The 22,852-nt window shown below is 46.0% G+C and overlaps 2 protein-coding genes across 3 annotated transcripts; one reads left to right on the forward strand and one right to left on the reverse strand.

Moving 5' to 3' along the window:
- The first annotated feature begins 9,709 nt into the window (after positions 1-9,709).
- Positions 9,710-11,887, forward strand: LOC123398878 (endo-1,4-beta-xylanase 1-like). Its single transcript, XM_045093323.1, has 3 exons — positions 9,710-9,793; positions 9,897-10,427; positions 10,532-11,887. Exons 1-3 carry the CDS (start codon positions 9,779-9,781, stop codon positions 11,648-11,650), a joined length of 1,665 nt encoding a protein of 554 aa, XP_044949258.1. The 5' UTR covers positions 9,710-9,778; the 3' UTR covers positions 11,651-11,887.
- A 1,336-nt stretch (positions 11,888-13,223) lies between these two features.
- LOC123398879 (mediator of RNA polymerase II transcription subunit 15a-like) lies at positions 13,224-22,717 on the reverse strand. 2 transcript variants are annotated; one of them, XM_045093325.1, is made up of 7 exons: positions 22,572-22,717; positions 21,973-22,084; positions 20,668-20,770; positions 18,787-19,716; positions 14,813-14,886; positions 13,822-14,125; positions 13,224-13,682 (listed from the first exon to the last, which is right to left on the reverse strand). In XM_045093325.1, exons 1-6 carry the CDS (start codon positions 22,703-22,705, stop codon positions 13,838-13,840), a joined length of 1,641 nt encoding a protein of 546 aa, XP_044949260.1. In that variant the 5' UTR covers positions 22,706-22,717; the 3' UTR covers positions 13,224-13,682; positions 13,822-13,837. The 2 variants fall into 2 exon arrangements, with proteins under 2 accessions (XP_044949260.1, XP_044949259.1); XM_045093324.1 differs by having other exon boundaries at positions 13,224-14,125.
- Positions 22,718-22,852: the final 135 nt, after the last annotated feature.

Consider the following 22,852-nt stretch of genomic DNA (forward strand, 5'->3'; position numbering starts at 1 on the left):
CCCTCACCACAAACAAGCGTCGAGGCTTGCGTCGGATGATGCCAAACAGTAAGCCACACACATCGACCATGAGGCAACTCCGATTCTGTCGACGAGCATTGTAGGGGAAAAGCGTTGGGCTTGCGCCGAGCCTGCGCCAGAGCCAACTACCCGTCTTTTGTCATCGTCACTGCAAGGGCCCCTCCTCAGCACCTCCGACTTCAGGAAGACAAAGCAAGGCACGACGAATCCTCGAACACGCCAAAAGAAACTGGCTACCAAGAACCATCAACAAACCTGACTCCGCTCGAAACCGCCATCATTGCCACAAACAAGAAGCAGCGCAAACATCCGCATTGCCAGACGAACACCTGCAAACTGATGACCCACAAGTATAGGGGATCAATCGTAGTCCTTTCAATAAGTAAGAGTGTCAAACCCAACGAGGAGCAGAAGGCTCTGATAAACGGATTTCAGCAAGGTAATAACTGCAAGCACTGAAAGTAGCGGTAACAAGTGATTGTGTAGCAGGTGAAACGTAGCGAGCAAAAAGTAACAAGTAACAAGTAGTAGCAACGGTGCAGCAAGTGGCCCAATCCCTTTTGTAGCAAGGTACAAGCCTGAACAAAGTCTTACAGGAGGAAAAACGCTCCCGAGGACACACGGGAATTTCTGTCATGCTAGTTTCATCATGTTCATATGATTCGTGTTCGTTACTTTGATTGTTTGATATGTGGGTGGACCGACGCTTGGGTACTGCCCTTACTTGGACAAACATCCCACTTATGATTAACCTCTCTCGCAAGCATCCGCAACTACAAAAGAAGAACTAAGACAAAGTCTAACCACAGCATTAAACTAGTGGATCCAAATCAGCCCCTCACGAAGCAACACATAGACTGGGGTTTAAGCTTCTGTCACTCCAGCAACCCATCATCTACTTACTACTTCCCAATGCCTTCCTCTAGGCCCACCTATGGTGAAGTGTTATGTAGTCGACGTTCACATAACATCACTAGAGGAAAAGACAACATACAACAAATCAAAATACCGAACGAATATCAAATTCACATGACTATTATTAACATGACTTATCCCATGTCCTCAGGAACAAAAGTAACTACTCACAAAACATAATCATAATCATGATCAGAGGTGTAATGAATAGCATCAAGGATCTGAACATAAACTCTTCCACCAAGTAATCCAACTAGCATCAACTACAAAGAGTAATCAACACTACTAGCAACCTTACAAGTACCAATCGGCGTTGCGAGACGAAGATTGGTTACAAGAGATGAACTAGAGATTGGAGAGGAGATGGTGCTGATGAAGATGTTGATGAAGATGCCTCCCCTCCGACGAGAGGAGTGTTGGTGATGACGATGGCGACAATTTCCCCCTCCGGGAGGGAAGTTTCCCCGGCAGGATCGTCCTACCGGAGCTCTAGATTGGATCTGATCAAGTTCCGCCTCGTGGCGACGGCGAAACCACAAAAAAGCTCCCTTCTTATTTTTTCTGGACCAGGACCCTTCATATAGAGAAAGAGGGGGGCTAGTGGGCCGTCAGGGAGCCCACAAGCCCCCACTCCGCCACCAGGGGGTGGCAGTGTCAGGGCTTGTAGCGCCCTGGCAGCCCCCCTCCGGTAGTTCTTTCGCCTAGTATTTTTTATATAATCCCAAAAAAATCCACGTAACTTTTCACGGTATTTGGAGATGTGCAGAATAGTGGACTAGGATTTGCTCCTTTTCCAGTCCAGAATTCCAGCTGCCTGAATTCTCCCTTTTCAGATAAACCTTGCAAAATAAGAGAGAAAAGGCATAAATATTGTACCACAAGTAATATAACAGCCCAAAAAGCAATAAATATCAACATGAAAGCATGATGCAAAATGGACGTATCAACTCCCCCAAGCTTAGACCTCGCTTGTCCTCAAGCGAAAACCAAGTTCCATAAACATGTCCACATGTTGAGGGACGAAGGTGTCTATAAAACATAATACGGACATGAGGGCATCATCATCACACATAGAACAACAATACATCATAAATATTCTTATGGGAAAGTAACAATTCCTTCACAAAGCAAAGCATGAAGCAAAAACCTTACCGAGAAGTAACCAACACTAAACCATGGTCATTGAAGCAATTGCAATTTATCACAACATCAGAAAGAGTCAAATAAGAGCTTGTAAGGCAAACCCACATACTCAATCATCTCTTTTGTTTTCCACAATTGTTACAACTCACGTGGTACTCATGGTGTCAAAGTTTCAGCTGGACACAGAGGAAGATAGGGGCTTATAGTTTTGCCTCCCAACCATTTACCTCAAGGGTAAAGTCAACAACAATAAAGCATAAGTACTCAACTCCAAGTTGATATATGAATATAGATCTTTCCCAAACATGTGACGGTAGCCAAGACAAAGGCAAAAGGGGAATTGGTGAAGATCACCATGACTCTTACAAGGGTAAAAAGTAAAGGTACAAGATAGGCCCTTCGCAGAGGGAAGCAGAGGTTGTCATGCGCTTTTGAGGTTTGAATGTGTGTCCTCTTAGTGCGGAGGAACATCACTTTATATTGCCTCCTGTGATAAAGAACTTTATTATGCAGTATGTCGCTTTTATGTCTTCCTCATCACAGGTTCGTACAAAGTTTATTTTCCACACACTAATAGATCATACATATTAGAGAGAAATTTTTATTGCTTTGCACCGATGACAACTTACTTGAAGGATCTTATTCCATCCATAGGTAGGTATGGTGGACTCTCATGGCAAAACTGGTTGGAGGTTTATGGATGCACAAGTAGTATCTCTACTTGGTGCGGGAGTTTTGGCTAATATGAGGTGGAAGCAATCGTCACATGCTAAGGGATCTCTAATCATATAACATTATTTGGAACCAAGCAAACACAATTCATTATGTTGTCTTCCTTGTCCAACATCTACTCCTAGGCATGTAATAGTTTGGTGAGTGCTCACAATTGCAAAAAGTGTCTAAGATGATATATTTATATGTGAACCTCTCTTTCCTTATTACTTCTTATTAATTGCAACAATGACTGAGGTCCGTGTTGATTTATTCTCAACAAGTTTCAATCATCATACGTGTCATAAGTGAAGTTATCACTTTCCATAAGATCGTCTCATGATCTTTCATGCTATCATTCTTTTCATACTTTTTGATCATGGCACAAAGCAAAGCCCTTAACTAATACACTCTTTATTATATAGCTCGTAGGCTCGAATACATCGGGGGAGAGACAAAAGCAAAAGACTCAAACTAAAAACTAAAGACTTATTCCTCTAAAAGAAGAAATAAAAACTGAAAAGGAAAGAACTAAGACAAAGGTAAAAACAAAAGATATAAAGGTGATACGATACCATGGCAACTCCCCCAAGCTTGGCAGAAGCCAAGGGGATTGCCCATACCAATGCTTAGTTGCCTTCCTTCGGTGGTGATGGTGGTGGAGTTGTGGAAGCAGTCTTGAGCTTGTCTAATTTCCACTTGAGCAAAAAGTTCTGCTCCCTTAGATCGTCATTTTCTTCCTCAAGTTTCAACACTCTATGGCAAAGTTCCTGCTTACTCTCCTGCAAGAAACGAGAAGGGATAAACAAGGGCTTAGGCTTCTTCCTATGGTCAGGGAGGCTTGACTTCTTGAACTCCACATGGGTGTTTGCGGGTTGAGGTAGAGGAGCCTCCTCTTCATCGGAACTCGTTTGCTCCTTCCCTTTGGGCTCATAGTCCTCTTCTCATCAGTGGGCCAGCCATATGGTTCCAAGTCCCCATAGACCTTGGGATTAGCAAGGTAGTCAGCCACATAGCTCTCCCCCTCTGAATCCTGGGAAGACATCTTGACCTAGATCTGCGGCAGAAACAAGCTCGAAACGAAAACAGAGGAAAACTGCGCGATACGGAGATCAAAACCTTCGGGCGACTATATATTAATTTTTTCTAGGCCAGAAGGAGTCGTCCGCAAGAAAAAGGAATCCGGGAGGCACACGAGGTGCCCAAAAGCTTGCCCTCCGCCACCAGAGGGGTAGGGGGCGGTGGCAGGGCTTGTGGCCGCCTCGTTCGCTCTCCGGACTGCTTTTTATTTTTCTAATTTTCCAAAAATTCCAAAACGGAAGAAATTTCCTAGTGGAAAAGCATCGGAGTCCAATTTCTTACCGAAACAGATACATCTTCATTTTCAGGGTCTGAAACAGGCTGATAAACATCCCTTATGTACTCCTCTGGAGTTATGACATTGATGATATTGGTCTCAACATTTATGGGAGTACCAGAGATGTAACGCTTGATTATTTGCCCATTTACCACTCTAGGAAAATTTCATTCCGTGTTATTGATTTTGATGGCACCGGAACGATATACTTCCTCGATAACATAGGGACCTTCCCATTTAGAGAGAAGCTTGCGTGCAAAGAATCTCAAACGAGAATTGTATAGCAGGACATAATCACCTACATTGAACTCTCGCTTCTGTATTCGTTTGTCGTGCCATCTCTTAACCTTTTCCTTGAACAACCTGGCATTCTCATATGCCTGGGCTCTCCATTCATCTAACGAGCTGATATCAAACAACCGCTTCTCACCGACAAGTTTGAAATCAAAGTTGAGCTCTTTGATTGCCCAATAAGCTTTGTGTTCCAGCTCAAGAGCTAAATGACAGGCCTTACCGTAAACCATTTTATACGGTGACATGCCCATGGGATTCTTATAAGCAGTCCTATAAGCCCATAGTGCATCGTAAAGTTTGCTAGACCAGTTCTTTCGAGATCTATTGACGGTCTTTTGTAGGATCAACTTGATCTCCCTATTACTCAACTCCACTTGACCACTAGACTGAGGATGATAAGGAGATGCAACTCTATGGTTGACATCATACTTAGCTAGCATCTTGTGGAAAACACCATGAATGAAGTGTGAAGCGCCATCAGGCATCAAGTATCTAGGGACTCCAAATCTTGGGAATATGACTTCTTTAAGCATCTTAATAAAGGTGTGGTGATCAGCATTTTTAGTGGGGATAGCTTCTACCCACTTAGTAACGTAATCCACAGCAACTAAGATGTGAGTGTACCCATTGGAACTCGGGAATGGTCCCATATAATCAAAGCCCCAGACATCAAATGGTTCAATGACAAGTGAATGGTTCATAGGCATTTCCTGACGCTTACTGATGTTCCCTATTCTTTGGCATTCGTCACAAGACAAGACAAACTTACGGGCATCCTTGAAGAGAGTGGGCCAATAGAAACCGGATTGCAATACCTTGTGGGCAGTTCTATCTCCAGCATGGTGTCCTCCGTAGGCTTCGGAGTGACACTTCTGCAGGATCTGTCCTTGTTCATGTTCAAGCACACAACGTCTAATAACACTATCTACTCCTTCCTTATAAAGGAGAGGATCATCCCAAAAGTAGTGTCTCAAATCAAAGAAGAATTTCTTCTTTTGCTCATAGGTGAAACTGGGTGGTATGTATTTGGCTACGATATAGTATGCATAATCGGCATACCACGGTGCACTATGTGAAGTGCGATGACATTTAATTGCTCATCAGGAAAGATGTCATCAATAGGTAGTGGGTCATCAAGGACATTCTCTAGCCTAGACAAGTTATCTGCTACAGGGTTATCAGCACCCTTTCGGTCAACGACGTGCAAATCAAATTCCTGTAGCACGAGAACCCATCTGATCAGCCTAGGCTTAGCGTCCTTCTTCTCCATAAGGTACTTAATAGCAGCATGATCAGAGTGAATAGTGACTTTGGAGTCAACTATATAAGATCTGAATTTTTCACATGCAAACACGACTGCTAAAAATTCCTTCTCCGTAGTGGCATAGTTTCTTTGGGCATTGTCTAGAGTTTTTACTAGCGTAGTGAATGACATTCAACTTCTTGTCAACTCTTTGTCCTAGAACAGCACCAACAGCATAATCACTAGCGTCGCACATGATTTCAAAGGGCAAGTTCTAGTCAGGTGGTTGAAAAATAGGTCAGGTTATCAAAGCCTTCTTAAGTATTTCGAAGGCTTCCTCACAATCCTCATCAAAAACAAAAGGAACATCCTTCTGCAAGAGGTTGGTAAGAGGCCTAGAAATCTTAGAGAAGTCTTTAATGAACCTTCTATAGAAACTAGCATGACCTAGGAAACTTCGTATACCTCTGATATCTGTGGGGCAAGGCATTTTCTCAATTGCATCAACCTTAGCCTTATCAACTTCAATGCCTCTTTCAGAAATTTTGTGTCCTAAGACGATACCTTCATTAACCATAAAGTGGCACTTCTCCCAATTCAAAACGAGGTTAGTTTCTTCGCATCTCTGTAAGACTCGATCAAGGTTGCTGAGGCAATCATCAAAGGAAGACCCGTAAACGGAGAAGTGATCCATGAAAACCTCGACGATCTTTTCACAAAAGTCAGAGAATATAGCCATCATACATCTTTGGAAGGTGGCTGGTGCATTACATAAGCCAAAAGGCATACGTCTATAGGAAAAGGTACCGAAAGGGCAGGTGAAAGTGGTTTTCTCTTGATCAGATTGTGCAACAGGTATCTGCGAGAAACCTGAATAACCGTCTAGAAAGCAGAAGTGTGTGTGCTTTGATAGCCTTTCTAGCATTTGGTCGATGAACGGCAAATGATAATGATCTTTCCTGGTTGCCTTGTTCAGTTTCCGGAAGTCTATCACCATCCTATAGCCGGTAATAATCCTTTGTGGGATTAGTTCATCTTTATCATTAGGAACGACGGTGATACCTCCCTTCTTAGGTACGCAATGTACTGGACTTACCCAATCACTATGAGCAACAGGATAAATGATTCCTGCCTCCACAAGCTTTAATATTTCTTTTCTAACGACCTCTTTCATCTTAGGGTTTAATCTCCTTTTATGATCAGCAACTGGTTTAAAGTCAGGATCGGTTTAATCTTGTGCTGACATAGAGTAGGACTAATACCCTTAAGATCATCAAGAGTATATCCAATAGCAGCGCGGTGCTTCCTCAGAGTTTTTAACAACTTCTTATCTTCGTGATTCGAGAGGAGAGCACTAATAATGACATGATATATCTCCTTGTCATCAAGATAGGCATACTTAAGAGTATGAGGCAACTGTTTAAGCTCGAACACAGGATCACCCTTTGGTGGGGGAGGATCCCCAAGCATTTCAACAGGCAGATTATTCTTGAGAATAGGGTATTGTTCTAAGACAATTTTATCTATCTCATCTCTCTCCTCCATATGCATATCATTTTCATGCTCAAGAAGATATTGCTCTAAAGGATCCGTAGGAGGTACGACAATAGAGGCAAGAGCAATGATTTCATCCCTACCAGACGACTCTCTTTCATGGGGTTGTCTTCCAAACTTGGAGAGGTTAAATTCATGAGACACACCCTCGAAACTAACAGTGGCGGTCTGCCTAATGCAATCAATGTGAGCATTGACAGTGTTGAGAAAGGGTCTACCGAATATGATGGGACAAAAGCTATCTTGTGTAGTACCAACGACGAGGAAATCAGTAGGATATTTCATCTTACCACACAGAAACAACGGGCAGGACAACTACAGGTACCAAGGACGAGGAAACCATGGTAACAATGATCTCCTATCTTGACAGAAACAACGGGCAGGACAACTACAGGTCTGTGTTTGTCTTTCGCGTGAGGTTTAGCAATTCTAGCGGAGTCCTCACAGAATTTGATAACATGCCCATATATGTCTTCGGCTAAGAGATCTTTGATAATAGCAACACTAGGTTCAACTCTAATCTCCTCAGGGGCTGCAAGTGGTCTAATGTAACCCCTACGTATCACAGTTGGAGCTTTAGAATAATCCTTTATCATAGCAGGGTATGGTGGTTTCTCAGTGTAAGCACAAGGAACAACAGGATCACTAAAAGCAATGACTTTCTCCTCAACTAGATTGGTTTTGGCTATGTTGCTTTCTACAGGAGGATGATATTTAAACCACTTTTCTTTGGGAAGATCAACATGAGCAGCAAAAGATTCACATAGAGAAGCTACTATCTCAGAGTCAAGTCCATACTTAGCGCTAAAATCTCTAGAAGTGTTTGTCTCAACAAAAGATTTAACGCAGTCAAACTGGAAATTCATACCTGACTCCTTACCTTCCTCCAGCTCCCAATCTTCAGAGTTGCGTTTGATTCTCTCCAATAAATTCCACTTGTGATCAATATCCTTCTTCATAAAAGAACCGGTACACACGCCGAGCAGGAGCCGCCGGACCGCAGCCCCGCACACTACCGGCTGCGCCACCGCGGCCGCCACCCGTAGGAAGCTGCGAACCACAAGGGGGCGAGACCCTCCCCATCGCGAGATCCCGCCGATGTAAGCCGCCGCCGGCTGCGTTGCAGAAGGGGTCATGCCGCCTCCCAGGAGCAGGTCTAGGAGGACCGCCACGCCGCCGCCCACAAGATCCAGCACCGCCGCACCCGGGATTCGCCGCGGCTGGGCCGCCAGCCAGAGGGCGAGAGCCTCCCACCACTGAGGGAATGAAGCCGCAGCGCATCAAGCGCCCCGCCCCCGCCGTCCGCGGCGCGGGGTTAGCCTGGCCGCATCCTCCGGCGGCCAGGGGCGGACCTAGAAACTAATTTAAGTGGGGGCAAGCAATAGGAGTAGGGGCACACTTTATACGAATTTACATAGTTTTGACAAAAAATTCTGAAATTTCAAAGAAATATAACCGGAGTTCCAGATTTTGAGTGGGGTCCTAGGCCCCCACTCCCATGAACGTGGGTCCGTCCCTGCCGGCGGCGGCAAGGGGGTTGGGGGGGAGGGAGAGGACGGCGCTGACGGAGTCACTAAAACAATTCCCTTCCAACTCTCGCCTCTTCTCCTGTTAATAAAACGATGAGAGTTGGAGTCTCACATGTATTCCTTTATAAATTTCTAATCCCCTAACCTAACAATAGACTTGAAGTCACGTACCTCTTTAATCCTCATTTCCCGACTCTAATTACCCCTCACCAACTACACTGTAATAAGGGGGAAAAAGAACCTGCCTCTTCCGTGGTATCTATCTCTCTCTCTACAAGTACAACTTGCAGCCGTCGTCCAATTACAAGCGTGCATGGTGGGTTTGTTTCACGCGCGCGGACGAAACGGAACGAAGCCGCAAGCCAACAGCGTAAAGCTAGAAAAAACGGCTGAGGCAAGCTGCGTGCAAGAATGAGGCCTCGGCTCTTTTGACTCCAAAGCATTCATGATAGTTACGTTTTTTTTAGGGTGTCATGATAGATAAGTGACCACTGGATATATACTGGGTCTGTGACTGTGAGTGGCCCGGCCGGGGGTAATCACAACACTTTTGGCCCCTTTTTGTATCTTCAAGCCATGCATTGCAACGCTCTACGCTTAATTAAACGGAATGGTTACATTATCTCACCACCAACATGCAAAGTGAGGCGGCTGCAAGTTGGCTGACATGCACGCCTTTCTTTTGGCCGTCGAGGACAAGCCCAGCAACATGCAAGTGAATACTCTGCCAATCAAGAGCGGCTTGCAGACAGAGTACGTTGCTTCCGTTTTGTGCCTCGTTCGTTATTAGCCTTCACGGTTACTCCTTGTATTGTGATATATATAGAGAGTAACGACTAGTAAACAATATCTATCTCGACTGACATTGACGGCCGCCGCCAAATCTTCCTTCAAATACACCAGCCTCTGCGACCCGTCACCTCACCCAAACCACACTGCAGTGCACACCACAACACAGAGAGAGAGAGCTAGCTGTGCTTGTGTCGCTCTGCTCACTCCCACTCCCGTAAGATGGCAAACGCCCAGGTATCTACGTACAAGTGCAGCTTACGGTTGATCGAGTACAGTGTAAGTCATGGGTCCAGCTATAGCTCATTTGCATGGCGAACTTGTATGCTGCTTGTTTCAGGACGTGCACATGGACGGCGGCCTCGCCGGCTGCGCACCGTTCGGCTCGAGCACGACGACGCTGTCCGTTCACAATGAGGAGGAGACGGCCATGCTCCCCATCACTGTGGCCGTAGGTGGCAACAAGCCCAGCGGCCGGTACATCCTCGTGTCGGGCCGCGCCGACGAGAAGGACGGCCTGTGCCAAGCGATCACCACGGCCGCCCTCAAGCCTCGGGTCACGTACCGCGTGGCCGGGTGGATCAGCCTCGGCGCACGCGCAGCGCGGGGGGCCACGGTGCGCGTCAACCTCGGTGTGTCGGACGACGACGGCAATGGCGACGAGAGCCTGGTGGAGTGCGGCGCGGTGTGCGCTGGGTCAGACGGGTGGACAGAGATCATGGGCGCCTTCCGACTCAGCACGGAGCCGCGCAGCACCGCGGTTTACGTCCAGGGCGCCCCCGCCGGCGTCGACGTCAAGGTCATGGATCTTCGTGTCTTCCACGCGGACCGCAAGGCGCGCTTCACGCAACTCAAGGACAAGACTGACAAGGTGAGCATGCAATCCACGTAACCATGTCTTCATCTGCCACCTGCATGGCTGCATGGCTGCATGCACACTTGATGCGGCACGTAATGCATACTTGATGAATGCAGGCGCGCAAGAGGGACGTGGTTCTCAAGCTGGGCGCGGCGACGGGAGCGGCGCGCGTGCGCGTCGTGCAGTTGGACAACAGTTTCCCTTTCGGGACATGCATCAACACGACGGTCATCCAGAACCCAGCCTTCGTCGACTTCTTCACCAACCACTTCGACTGGGCCGTCTTCGAGAACGAGCTCAAGTGGTACCACACGGAGGCGCAGCAAGGGCAGCTCAACTACGCCGACGCCGACGCGCTCCTCGACTTCTGCGACCGCCTGGGCAAGCGCGCCCGCGGCCACTGCGTCTTCTGGTCCACGGACGGCGTTGTGCAGAAGTGGGTCAAGAACCTCGACCGCGACCAGCTCAGGTCCGCCGTCCAAAGCCGCATCCAGGGCCTGGTGTCCCGCTACGCCGGCAGATTCCCGCACTACGACGTCAACAACGAGATGCTGCACGGCCGCTTCTTCCGGGACCGCCTCGGCGACGAGGACGTCCCGGCGTACATGTTCAAGGAGGTGGCGCGGCTGGACCCGGAGGCCGCGCTCTTCGTCAACGACTACAACGTGGAGTGCGGCAACGACCCCAACGCGACGCCGGAGAAGTACGCCGACCAGGTCGCATGGCTGCAGAGCTGCGGCGCGGTGGTGCGCGGCATCGGGCTGCAGGGCCACATCAGCAACCCCGTCGGGGAGGTCATCTGCGGCGCCCTAGACAGGCTCGCCGCCACGGGCGTGCCCGTCTGGTTCACCGAGCTGGACGTGTGCGAGGCCGACGTTGGCCTCCGCGCCCAGGACCTGGAGGTGGTGCTCCGGGAGGCGTACGCGCACCCGGCGGTGGAGGGCATCGTGTTCTGGGGCATCATGCAGGGCAAAATGTGGCGCAAGGACGCCTGGCTTGTCGACGCCGACGGCACCGTGAACGAGGCAGGCCAGATGCTCATGAATCTCCACAAGGAGTGGAAGACGGACGCGCGCGGGAACGTCGACAACGATGGGAACTTCAAGTTCAGGGGCTTCCATGGCAGATACGTCGTGGAGGTTACGACGACGGCGACGGGGAAGGAGATGCTCAAGACCTTCACCGTGGAGAAAGGGGATAACACTCCTCTCCTGGTGGATTTGGCGGATGTCTGACGGTGAATCTATCTAAGGTAGGAGTACTTCTTACCAATCTAATTACATCCATGGTGATTGAAGGGACGACACGTCAAGGAATAAGGTTGTATAATTTTCACATTTCTAAGGTAAAGGTATTGTATTTTGTGAGAGAAATTAAGGTGTTGTAATGCTAAATCTGTGTGGGTCGCTCAGTTGTTATATTATGATGGTTTCGTCCGGTTTTCATATATAACTTTGTAATCTGGTTTTCAATTGTTATGATGGTTTTGTCCGGTTTTCATATATAACTTCGTAATCTGGTTTTCGTCCGGTTTTTTCTAATTAACTGAGCAATTTTTTTAAATGAATATGGAAATCCTGACAGTTCAGAAAAATATATACTCCCTCTATACCACAATACTTTTTGTTGGAGAAAACTAATATAGTTCTCTACAACAACAAGTATTTTGGGACAGGGGGAGTAAAATATTTGTCAATTGAGTAACGTAATAATATTAGGACGCGTCTAAGGAGCAGTCGGCTGCTCTGTAACCCTCCGGAGCGGCCAGCCCAAATAGGAAATTTTTGGTCTCTAATCCATAAAAGAAAATCATCTGTCTCCTTAATCATAGTATAAGGAAAATCATAATTCATGTTAGAGAGAAAAAGTAACATATAAACAGAAAATATGTGCAAAACATATGTTTACAAGTTTGATATGGATTTCAATTTCTTTTTAAAGTCATAACTTTTAAACCACAAGGAGGAATTAAGATTCATTTTCACTCTTGAAATTTTTGCGACGTGCTCTTCGAAATAAGATCTCGCATGGGTGTGTTTGCACATATTGTATTTTTGTATAACTTAATCCCCGTTTGATGCAACTGTCGTAGGAGTCAATATGCAACTACATGACAGTGTGCAACTTTTTTCCTACTTGTGGATGTGCAATTTTCACTCATGTGAACAGATGTGAACACATTTTATTCGGGTTTTCATATTTTTTTAAATCATAACTTTTGAGTCAATTAAGGTCAGCTCTCACCGTTGAAACCCGCGAGACGTGTTCTTCGAAACTAGATCCGCATGAGTATATTTGGACAAAATTTAGTGTGTGCAATTTAACCCCTGTTAGGTGCAATTATGTAGTACTCGATGTCAGATAAGACTTGAACTTTGCCTATGCTTTTTTTCAGGGTATGAACTACATGTACCCTAATATTGGGGTCCTGAAAAATGGTACTTCCTCTGTCACGGTTTAGAAGGCGTGCATGGAAATTGTCTGGAACCATCTAGGTGGTTATTGTTGGCTGTGAGATGAGTTGAAAAATAGCATTCATACTAAGAAGTATTACAACAAAGTACTAATTAGCTGGTAGGAGTAAATGCAATGCGCCTTAAACCATGTCTATTATGAAATTACACGTCAATTTAACGATGTCTTCTAAACTATGACGGAGAAAGTAAGTGTGTTGTATTTATAGAAGCACTTGATGTATATCAACCATTGTTAAATGAAGGTATTATAAGCACCAGGGGATCGCAACTGCACATTCAGCTACGCAAGCACAAAAATATAAGAAACTGATCAAGCACGTACGTACACAACTTTTCCCAGCAACAATTATTGAGTTCCAACTGAAACTTCCTCAAACCAGTCTTGTGACTTTGCGTCCCATGTCCTTGCAATTTCTCACACTTACATGGACTCAGCAAGACCACACAACAATATGCCATGCTTTGACCCTGCTTTGCTTACGAAAAAGTTTTTTTTTTTACGAAAAAGGACCCTGCTTTGCTAGAGACGTCATCCGAGTTCCTGATGCCGGATCATTAATTGCAGCACAGTTTTTTCAATTTGTACACCTAAAGAACCAAGACACAATGATATCCCGCCGGGAGCATTTAGGGTAGCCAGCAGAAACAAGCAACCTCAACGCCACAATTGGACTCTCGCACATTCCTTCCAACAAGAAGAAATCAGCATCATCATTGCATACATGGAGCTCTGTGTCTGAGCTCCTTGTTTACTGGGTCTCCTCCAAGAGTGGATGCATGATTTATTTATCTGCGCAAACATGAACCAAATGCCAATGGAAATGTAAGGTAGCCAACAATTACAAACATAGCATGTTGGCTGCCATGTTGCTGCAACAATTTTTTGGAAGGCTGTTGCTGCTGCGAAATGCTAGAATTAGGAGCTTGACCTGCAGGTGGCTCAAACTAACGCTGTATTTGTGGATGCAGTGTCTTCCTTTGTGAATTCAAGATGGCGATAATCTGTTTCTCGTATTGGGGAACTCTGTCCCTCATGGAGGGTTGGATAGCACTCTTGCTAATTTGCAGCATTTGCAATATACGGTTCAATATTATTTTAAAGCTCTTGATCCTATCGTACTTCTCAGATGGCATTTGGGATGGTATAATATTGTCAACATACTGTATCTTCAAAGATATCTTATTGTACAATTCACCGATTTCTGCAAAGTATTGGTCCTTAAGGACCTTAACCTGTCGAGAAGAAAGAACACATACACATAAATTTGGCGCAGAAGCTAGCTATATACTCCCTCCGTCCCAAAATAACTGTCTTGACTTTGTACTAGCTCTAATACAAAATTGTATTAAGCTTAAGACAGTTATTTTGGGACGGAGGGAGTAGAGACGAACAACAGAACAGCTAACAGATCATGGTTTGTCATTAAGTCAGCAAATATGGCATTGGCGAGATATGGCATTGGTGAGATATTTCAAGTAGCTTTTAGAAACTATGAGATCGATTAAATAAAATATCTTTAATAAAGATTGCCCAACTTCCTTGAGGCTTTACTACATCTAGGTACTCTGTATGGTTGTTTGCTCCATAATCCGCATTCATACAGATTTCCATGTACATATATAAATATCTTGTAAGAAGACTGCCAGAATGTAGTGTATCTACAGTTCTACACACTTGTTGTTTGAAATTACCGTTTCAATTAAAGAAAAGAAATTTGTTGGAACACAGACCAAAAAGAAAAAGAGATAGGCAACATGAAGTGCAAAAGTAAAAGGGAAATCTTGTTTCTTCTAACAACCTAGATCAGGGCAATCTCAACCTTGTTGTTCTAGGGGGCACTGTATATGAATTTTAGGAAGTACTAAAATCAACTTTAGGATGGGAGGGCCAAAAAGGATGACATCAGTATCATGTCTTACCATTTGATATATCTCCTCTTGCCAATAATCATCTGCACCTTCACGGCCTGTTTGAGCAGTAGAGTCCGCAGATGCTGCATACAAAGCAAGGTTGTCAAAGAGTATCAGGATGCAATGAAAAAGCCAAAAAACTAACAAGCTACCAATACATTGTATGATGAAATGCAGGGGGAACTAGCAAACTTGTGGATCAAATCAAACAATCACATAAGATCGATATTGTCAGCCTAGTCATCATGATTATCTCATATATACTCCTTCTGTCCCGAATTAGCTGATGCGTATTTGTCTAGATATGGATGTAAATACAAGCTGTGTAGATACATCCATATCTAGACAAATATGCATCAAATAATTTAGGACGGAGGGTGTAGTAGCATCATTCCAGAAAATTTCCAACAAATTAGAAAGCCCAATGTGGTGAACAAAAGTCAGAGAAGACGAGTAGGGTCAGTTTAGTCAACATGGTGATCACTAAACATCGGAATATATATAATTCCATCTTCAACCTGTCCTTATATCCACTCTATAGTTCAGGGAAAATAAGAGTGAAATGCAGTTTTGAAGCTTTAGGACTAACTTTATAATTTCAGGCAAAAAGCATATAATTGCAATAGTGAATCTAAAAAAAAAAACTAGTTCATGTAACATAAATTGTTTGAGTCGTACTTAGGGCAAACCCACTGCAATGATGTCTGTTGTATCTAAAATATGACACCTACGCAGAAATCCAAATACCGTCGGGGAAGACTAGATCGAGCTGGAGTGCCAGGTCCACGGGCAATGTCCGGGACAAGCTGGCCATTGCTCACGAGCTGATCGCCCGCTTCGACCACGCGATGGAGAGCCGCCCGCTCACTCCGTCGGAAGAATGGCCTACCTTGGGTTGGCCTCCCTTGAGCACACCATCGCGTGGCAGCGCGCCCGCATCTCCTTCCTCGCAGAGGGCGATGCAAATACGAGCTTCTTCCACAGACAGTGCACGTTCCGGCGTCAGAAGAATCGCGTGCACAGCCTCTTAGTCGATGGGCATGTGCTCTGCGATCACGAGGAGATGGCCCACGCGGCATTCGCGCACTTCGACGTGCTGCTGGGCAGTACCGTGGACCGGGCGCACACGCTTGACCTCGAGCAGCTCATCGCGCCCGGTGACCTTGGCAGCCTGGAGGCGCCATTCACACCTGAGGAGATCTGGGTTGCGGTGCGACGCATGCCGGCGCACAAGGCACCAGGGCCAGACGGGTTCACCGCCGAATTCCTACGTGCCTGCTGGGGCATAATCAGGCAAGACATCCTGGATGTCTTTGAGCAGCTATACATGCTGCGTGGGAGAGGGTTTGGTAAGCTCAACCAAGCCCTGCTCACCCTGCTGTCGAAGCGCACGGATGCCCACAAGCTGGGCGACTACCGGCCGATTTGCCTGATTCACATTGTGGCCAAGATATTAGCGAAGGTTCTGTCGTTGCGCATCGTCCCTAAGCTGGATAGCCTGGTCAGCCGCAACCAGAATACCTTCATCGCCGGACGCTCGCTCCACGACAACTTCATGCTCGTCGGGCAGTCGCTCCGGATGCTCCATCACCTGGGCGCGCCGTGCATTATGCTCAAGCTCGACCTCACGCGAGCTTTCGACTCCATATCCTGGCCGTTCCTCTTCGAGGTTCTACGCCAATATGGGTTCGGGGACAGGTTCAGGGAATGGCTGGCCATTCTCTTATCTACGGCCAGCACACGAGTCATACTCAATGGAGTGCCTGGCCCCCCGATCTGGCACAGCCGCGGGCTGCGCCAAGGGGACTCCACATCGCCACAGTTATTTGTCCTGGCAGTCGACGTGCTTGCCCGCCTCATGCACCGGGCGCTCCAGACCGGCATCCTTCGATGCCTGCACCCCCGCCGCAACGTCCCGGCCATTTCTCTATATGCCGACGACGTGATGTTGTTTTGCCATGCTGAGATGGATGATGTGCTCGCTGTAAAGAGCATTCTGGGCATCTTCGAGACCGCATCGGGCCTGCAGGTCAACTACGGCAAGAGCTCGGCCACGACCCTACATGGCGACGAGGATAGCGCCGCCTTGCTGGATGCGCTGGGCTACCAGCCGACGGACCTGCCCATCACCTACCTGGGCATCCCGCTCACCACCCGTCGACCCTCTGCGGCGCAGATGCAGCCGCTGGTCGGCGCTGTGGCTGGCTGCCTCCCGACATGGAAAGCATGGCTCATGAACAAGGCCGGGCGGCTGGCACTGGTTAAGTCGGTCCTCAGCGCGATTCCAACCCACCAGATGCTTGCCTTAGCACCCCCGAAGAAGACTCTGAAGAAACTAGAGAAGATCCAGCGTGGCTTCCTCTGGGCTGGTCGCGCGGCTGCGCTCGCAGGACACTGCCACGTGAACTGGCGCGCGGTCAGCCGGCCGCTCGCATATGGCGGGCTGGGCATCCGAGATCTAGAGCGCACGGGGCTCGCGCTCAAACTGCGGTGGCTCTGGCTATCGAGGACGGACGCCGACCGAGCTTGGCAAGGCCTTGACCTGCAGTTCTCCCACAAGGAGCTCGGCCTTTTCTACGCCTCCACCTTCATGGTGGTAGGCGATGGTCACACGACGCTGTTCTGGGAAGACCGATGGCTGCACGGGCAGTCTATTCGCGAGCTAGCACCCCTGCTTTACCTTTGCATTCCCAAGAACAGGAGAAGAGCGCGGACGGTGGCGGAAGGCATCGCCGGCAATGCCTGGGCACGAGACATTCGCGGCATAGTGGGGCTGCAAGAGATCGGCCAATACCTCACGACATGGCAGCTTGTGGCGCACACTATTCTGTCCGCTGAGCCGAACAAGCTCGTCTGGAAATGGACGGCCAACGGTGTCTACTCGGCGAGGTCCTGCTATCGGGCAACCTTCCACGGATCTTTGACATGCCATTCTTGGCAGCTCATCTGGAAGGGATGGGCCCCGCCGAAGGTCAAGTTCTTTCACTGGCTTGCAAACCTGGACCGATGCTGGACCGCGGACAGACTCGCTCGCCGAGGCCTCCCCCATCACACTCGCTGCCTGCTATGCGGCAAAGAGCCGGAGACCATCCGACACCTGCTACTCACCTGCCCCTTCGCGCGGCAGGCCTGGCACGAAGCCCTTTCCTGGCTGCGCCTACCGGCCCCTACGCCGGAGCATGATGCCTCCATCCAGGACTGGTGGATGAGGGCGAGGGATGCCACACCACATCACTCCGCAAGGCGCTACGGTTCGCCACGCTACTGGTGCCCTGGATGATCCGAAAACATAGGAATGCGTGTGTATTCGATCATATTACTCCGTCGCTCGCCGAGCTCTCGGATAGGATCAAAGATGAGATGAGGTGTTGGGCTAGAGCCAGGGACAAAGGGCTTAGGGTAGTCTTGCCCCCATCCTGGGATGTCCACTAAACCCCTTATAACCTTGCTGTAATCGCCTCTTAGGAGGTTGTAACTCCCCTTCTTTTCAATACAAAGAAACGCAAGGCTCTTTGCGTTTTCTCGAAAAAAAGACTAGATAGTGAGGAAAAGAGAGCTATAAGATAACCCAAGATAATTATTACTTTTATCCCATAGAATATATAAAATGGCAGATCCATTACTTATAACATTATGATATTAGCCATGGAAGAGTTATATCAAAACACATATTAACTGCATATGATACAACGAAGATACAATGCACCGGGATCTAGTGCCCCAAGTGTTCAAGAAGAGTTGGGATCCAAGAATTCAAGTTGTACTATGGTCCAACGTAACTGTAAGGGTGTGGGGGTCCTGATGGACACGTTTCCCCCTAAGTAAGACCGAAATAATGAGACGCCAGATCGATAAGCTGGTTTAAATTGCACAAGGAATGTAAGGACACAACAGGAAGATAGATATAAGAACATGGAGAAAAACAAGACGAGAACAAAGAGCATAAGACGGATCCTACAAAGAAAGTATATTAGAAAACTCACTACTAGAGGAAATTTCTTGAAGGCCCATCTGTGCCTGAATCTGATGCATGTTATTTTGTTGCAAGAGCATGCCTCCTGAAGTTTGAAACTTTTGCTGCACGGAGGATTGTGGTTGCATCCCTAAGTGCTCTTGTAGTTGGTTAGGCTGAGCCACACACTGAGACATAAGATGCTGTGGCGACTGTTGAAGATGGTTGTGTTGAGACTGAGGTTGCATCAGACCCATTGGTTGCTGCTGAGCATGCTGTTGTTCCTGTGGTTGCTGAGCTTTTATTTGTGGCATATGCATCCACTGCATGTTTAAAACATTAGGCGCAGTTCCAAGAAGTTGTTGGTGTTTTTGATTTTGTTGATGCTGCTGTAGACTCGACATATTTGCCTGAGAGCCCCGTTGTTGTGACTGATGCAAAGGCATATACTGGTGGTTCAACATCTGTTTTGTTTGCTGCACATTCACAAAATTATATGACTGAACTGGTAGCCTTTGTTGTTGATGCATCTCCGCAGCATAATCCCATTGACCAATTACCTGATTTTGTTGTAAATTTGGTTTCTGTCCCATCAACTGTTGTTTGTGCTGTTGTAAATAAATATTGGGCTGCTGACTCTGCGGAAAAGGCTGTTGATGCTGGTGATAAGTGAATTGCTGAGACTCTTGTTGTTGCTGCCTTCCAGCCATTTGCCTTTGTGCAGGATAAATATCCTGTGAAGTGCCTTGCGCCAAGCCATTATTTATTGTCCTATGCGGCATGACAGACATATTATGCGCGGTTGATATTTGGTTGACACCTGCCAAGTTCTGTCCGATACTAGTGAGTGAAGAAGCTTGTACAAATGTAGAAGTATTTGGTTGCCAGGCCTGTTGCCGAGACATCAAGGGAATTGCTGATGTATGTGCTTGATTACTGCCTTGTGTAGAGAGAGCAGGAGCTGTTTCAGAAAAGGTACCATATGTGTGTTAAGTAAGCATCTTGTGAACAAATACTTCCCGTGGAACTGTAACAGCCACACAAAGTGCTGAAAGAGATAAAATTAAGATCTTCTGCATTTTCAATGAGAAAAATAAATGTACAAAAAGTAATTAAAGGGAGGGAAACCTAATTTGTTTTAGAGAGCATGCAAACAAGTATTTGCATATCTTTTCATTAAGATGAGAGTCAACGGAAATACAGTTTTAGTGTTGACATACTGATTTAACATTTAACCGTTAGTTTCTTTGGCACAAGTTGAGAAGCAAATCACATTTGCGTAGTAGCAAGGAGAGAACAAACATAATTCTGCAAAGAGTTGAAGATGGTCCATTGTTACTGTAACTTAATGGTGGCAGCATTGCAGCATTAACTCCGACATAAAACTAAGTACTCCCTCTGTCTTAAAATAAATGTCTTAAGCTTAGTACAACTTTGTATTAAAGTTAGTACAAAGTTAAGACGGTTATTTTGGGACTGAAGGAGTAATATTTAGGGCCAAACAACCCAATTTGGCAATGTACCAGGGTTCAATAAAATATTCTGTAAGTGCCAAGAAACGGATTGTCTTTAAAGTAGAAAGAGAACTACGTACCCCAGTTCAATAACTAACTGGGTTGTTCATGTGTCACCTTCCTACGAGCACTGTTTCTACAATACCAAAAGAGAAAACCATGCAATAGTATTTTATTAAACCAACAGGTTGAACGGAGGCACCCACCTCATTGCTCTGGGGTTTGATAACTACGTACACATGATACAAGCTAGATGAAAAATTCTTACACAATTTGTTGGGGGTGATTAATGCAATAAAGCACATAATCTCTACAGTTGATGCAATAAAAAAATTATTGGCATCAAAGCAAAGATGATAAAGTGTGGAACACTCATTTTACTGCATATGGTACCTTACCGAGGTTATATTGATTTGGAATCACTTTAGTGTTTCCAAGAGCTTGTTGTGTTGGCATCATCATAGAGAGAATTTTCAGTGAAATGTCCCAACAATAATCAGACTGTAATACAAAAAAAATGATGTAAAATTCTATACCAAATTACTAATATTGGCTTGCAACCAACAATTCTTGTCTGATTAGCAGTTTATCACGGTTGAGAAGGTGTTTCAGCTTTTAACATTTGAATTGAAAATATGGCATCTAAGCAGCAAAACACAGTACTTCAAATAAACCATATGAACAGAAATCTAAATCACAATAGCGCCGGCGTGCCCCAACTTTATCAAATAAACAAATATTCACCATAACTGAGTTAAGCAGTATGAAGAAGTGTTGTAGCCTGCTCCTAGGGTTGCCCCAAATAAATATATTTGAAACTTTTTTACCATACTGCAGTAGGTGCAATCAAGATAAAGCCTGTTCAGACAGATGGAAGGAGGGAGTAAGTTATTATTTCATTTTTGGTCCAAGATAAATGATTGCATCCATTCCGTGGAGTTGGGTAGTATTACCGTTTAATATAAGATAGTTCCATTTCATCTATAACAAATTCGGATGCATAGCCACATGACATAGAAACAAGAATTGGAAGAGTAACTAACTTTGAGACACTCATGGTACATGCACTGAGCTTATTAACTTAGATTTTGTATGTATACCAGTCCCTCTGTTCGGGTTTATTAGGCCCCCTCTTATTTTAAGTCAAAGTTTGACCTATAGATTTTACTAACTAAATATAAACTATGTGACATCAAAATATATCATAGAAAACCTCTTTCAAGTGCAAAACTCAACAATATATTTTATATATTTCTAGTCTTATAGATGGTCAATCATTGGCCCAAAATACCGGAGGGGGCGGGGGGAGTAAACCCGGAGGGAGGGAGAGTAAGCGTTAAAAATGCTAAAATAACCAGGATGTGCTGAAAATAGTTTCGAGTGTGGACGATTGGCACACATATGGCCCTAGTTCAAGTCCCGGCAGGACGGAAAAACTGCGTTTGTTCCCAAGGATGAGAAAAATCAGTATACATTCCCAAGAATAGGTGAGGAAAACTTTGGCATCTAAGGAGCAAAAAAGTCACCCAAGGTTTCACAAAATAAAAGGGGGAAACTGCTCAAGGTACTAAAACTTGATTTGAAAAATCTTATACAACAACTGGTGCTCTATTATTAGCCCATGTATAAACCCTGTTGGACTAAAAGAAAACCCCATAACCACTAATGTGTGCCCTGCACCGAAGATATATAGGTTAAATTACCTGGTTGGTTGCTGCATCACAGATCCTCTGTTCGATTCGGACAGCGATTTTTTGAAGTTCGTTCAGTCCATCTGGATGAGATACCGGCAGATGCCTCTGCAGAGTCTCGAGTCTACATGCATAATGCAAACAGTGAATAACTTTGGTGTCGGGGGGATGCATTGTTTTTCACTTGCTGTGAGCAATAAATCATGATGCATCTGACCTGAGATGCAAAGTGGAACTAGTAGAATAGTTTAGCCTAAGTGATCAAACAATCGCTGTGATATTCTGTGCACCTCTTGTTGTGCTAATTTTTTCAGATTAATGAAGTAATGAAGCTGGATTGAAAGCAGGGGGGATGATTTTGACTAGGAAGGAGTTATAAAGAGGCGCAGAAACTGTTAGATCAAAGCGGAGTAATCTGTTGGTGCCGCTATGGATTATACTCCTATATGGCTAGATCAAAGCTATATGCATATCAGATATTCAGATGGATGGATGTGAAACCTGACGGGATTCCCTTCTGACTTTTTGTATGTGGGAAATCCAAAAAGCGAAGGTGAAATCAAATCAAACAAAATCAATTAGAGTGAGTCTCTACACAGATAGATGCATACATCCAATCGACGTTCCTGCTGCGCTCGTCGGGGAGGAGCTGGGCGCGCCAATCGCCTGGTCCTCCGGTGGGGGGCGGATCAACGCCGGCCCTAGGGTTGGACCCTTGGGTGGGCCGCCAGTCGTTGGAGTTCATCTTGGTCGTGTGCTGGTTGGTTAGGTCTCGTGGGAGATGGAATAGATGGCGACAGTCTGGTTTATACGTATTTAACTTGACCGCCTCTGTCAGTTTTCTTAGAGCATCTCCAACAGCCGCGTTTCGCGCCGTGTTTAAAAAATATGT

This window comes from Hordeum vulgare, chromosome 5H, assembly GCF_904849725.1.
Source record: "Hordeum vulgare subsp. vulgare chromosome 5H, MorexV3_pseudomolecules_assembly, whole genome shotgun sequence".
NCBI lineage: Eukaryota > Viridiplantae > Streptophyta > Magnoliopsida > Poales > Poaceae > Hordeum > Hordeum vulgare.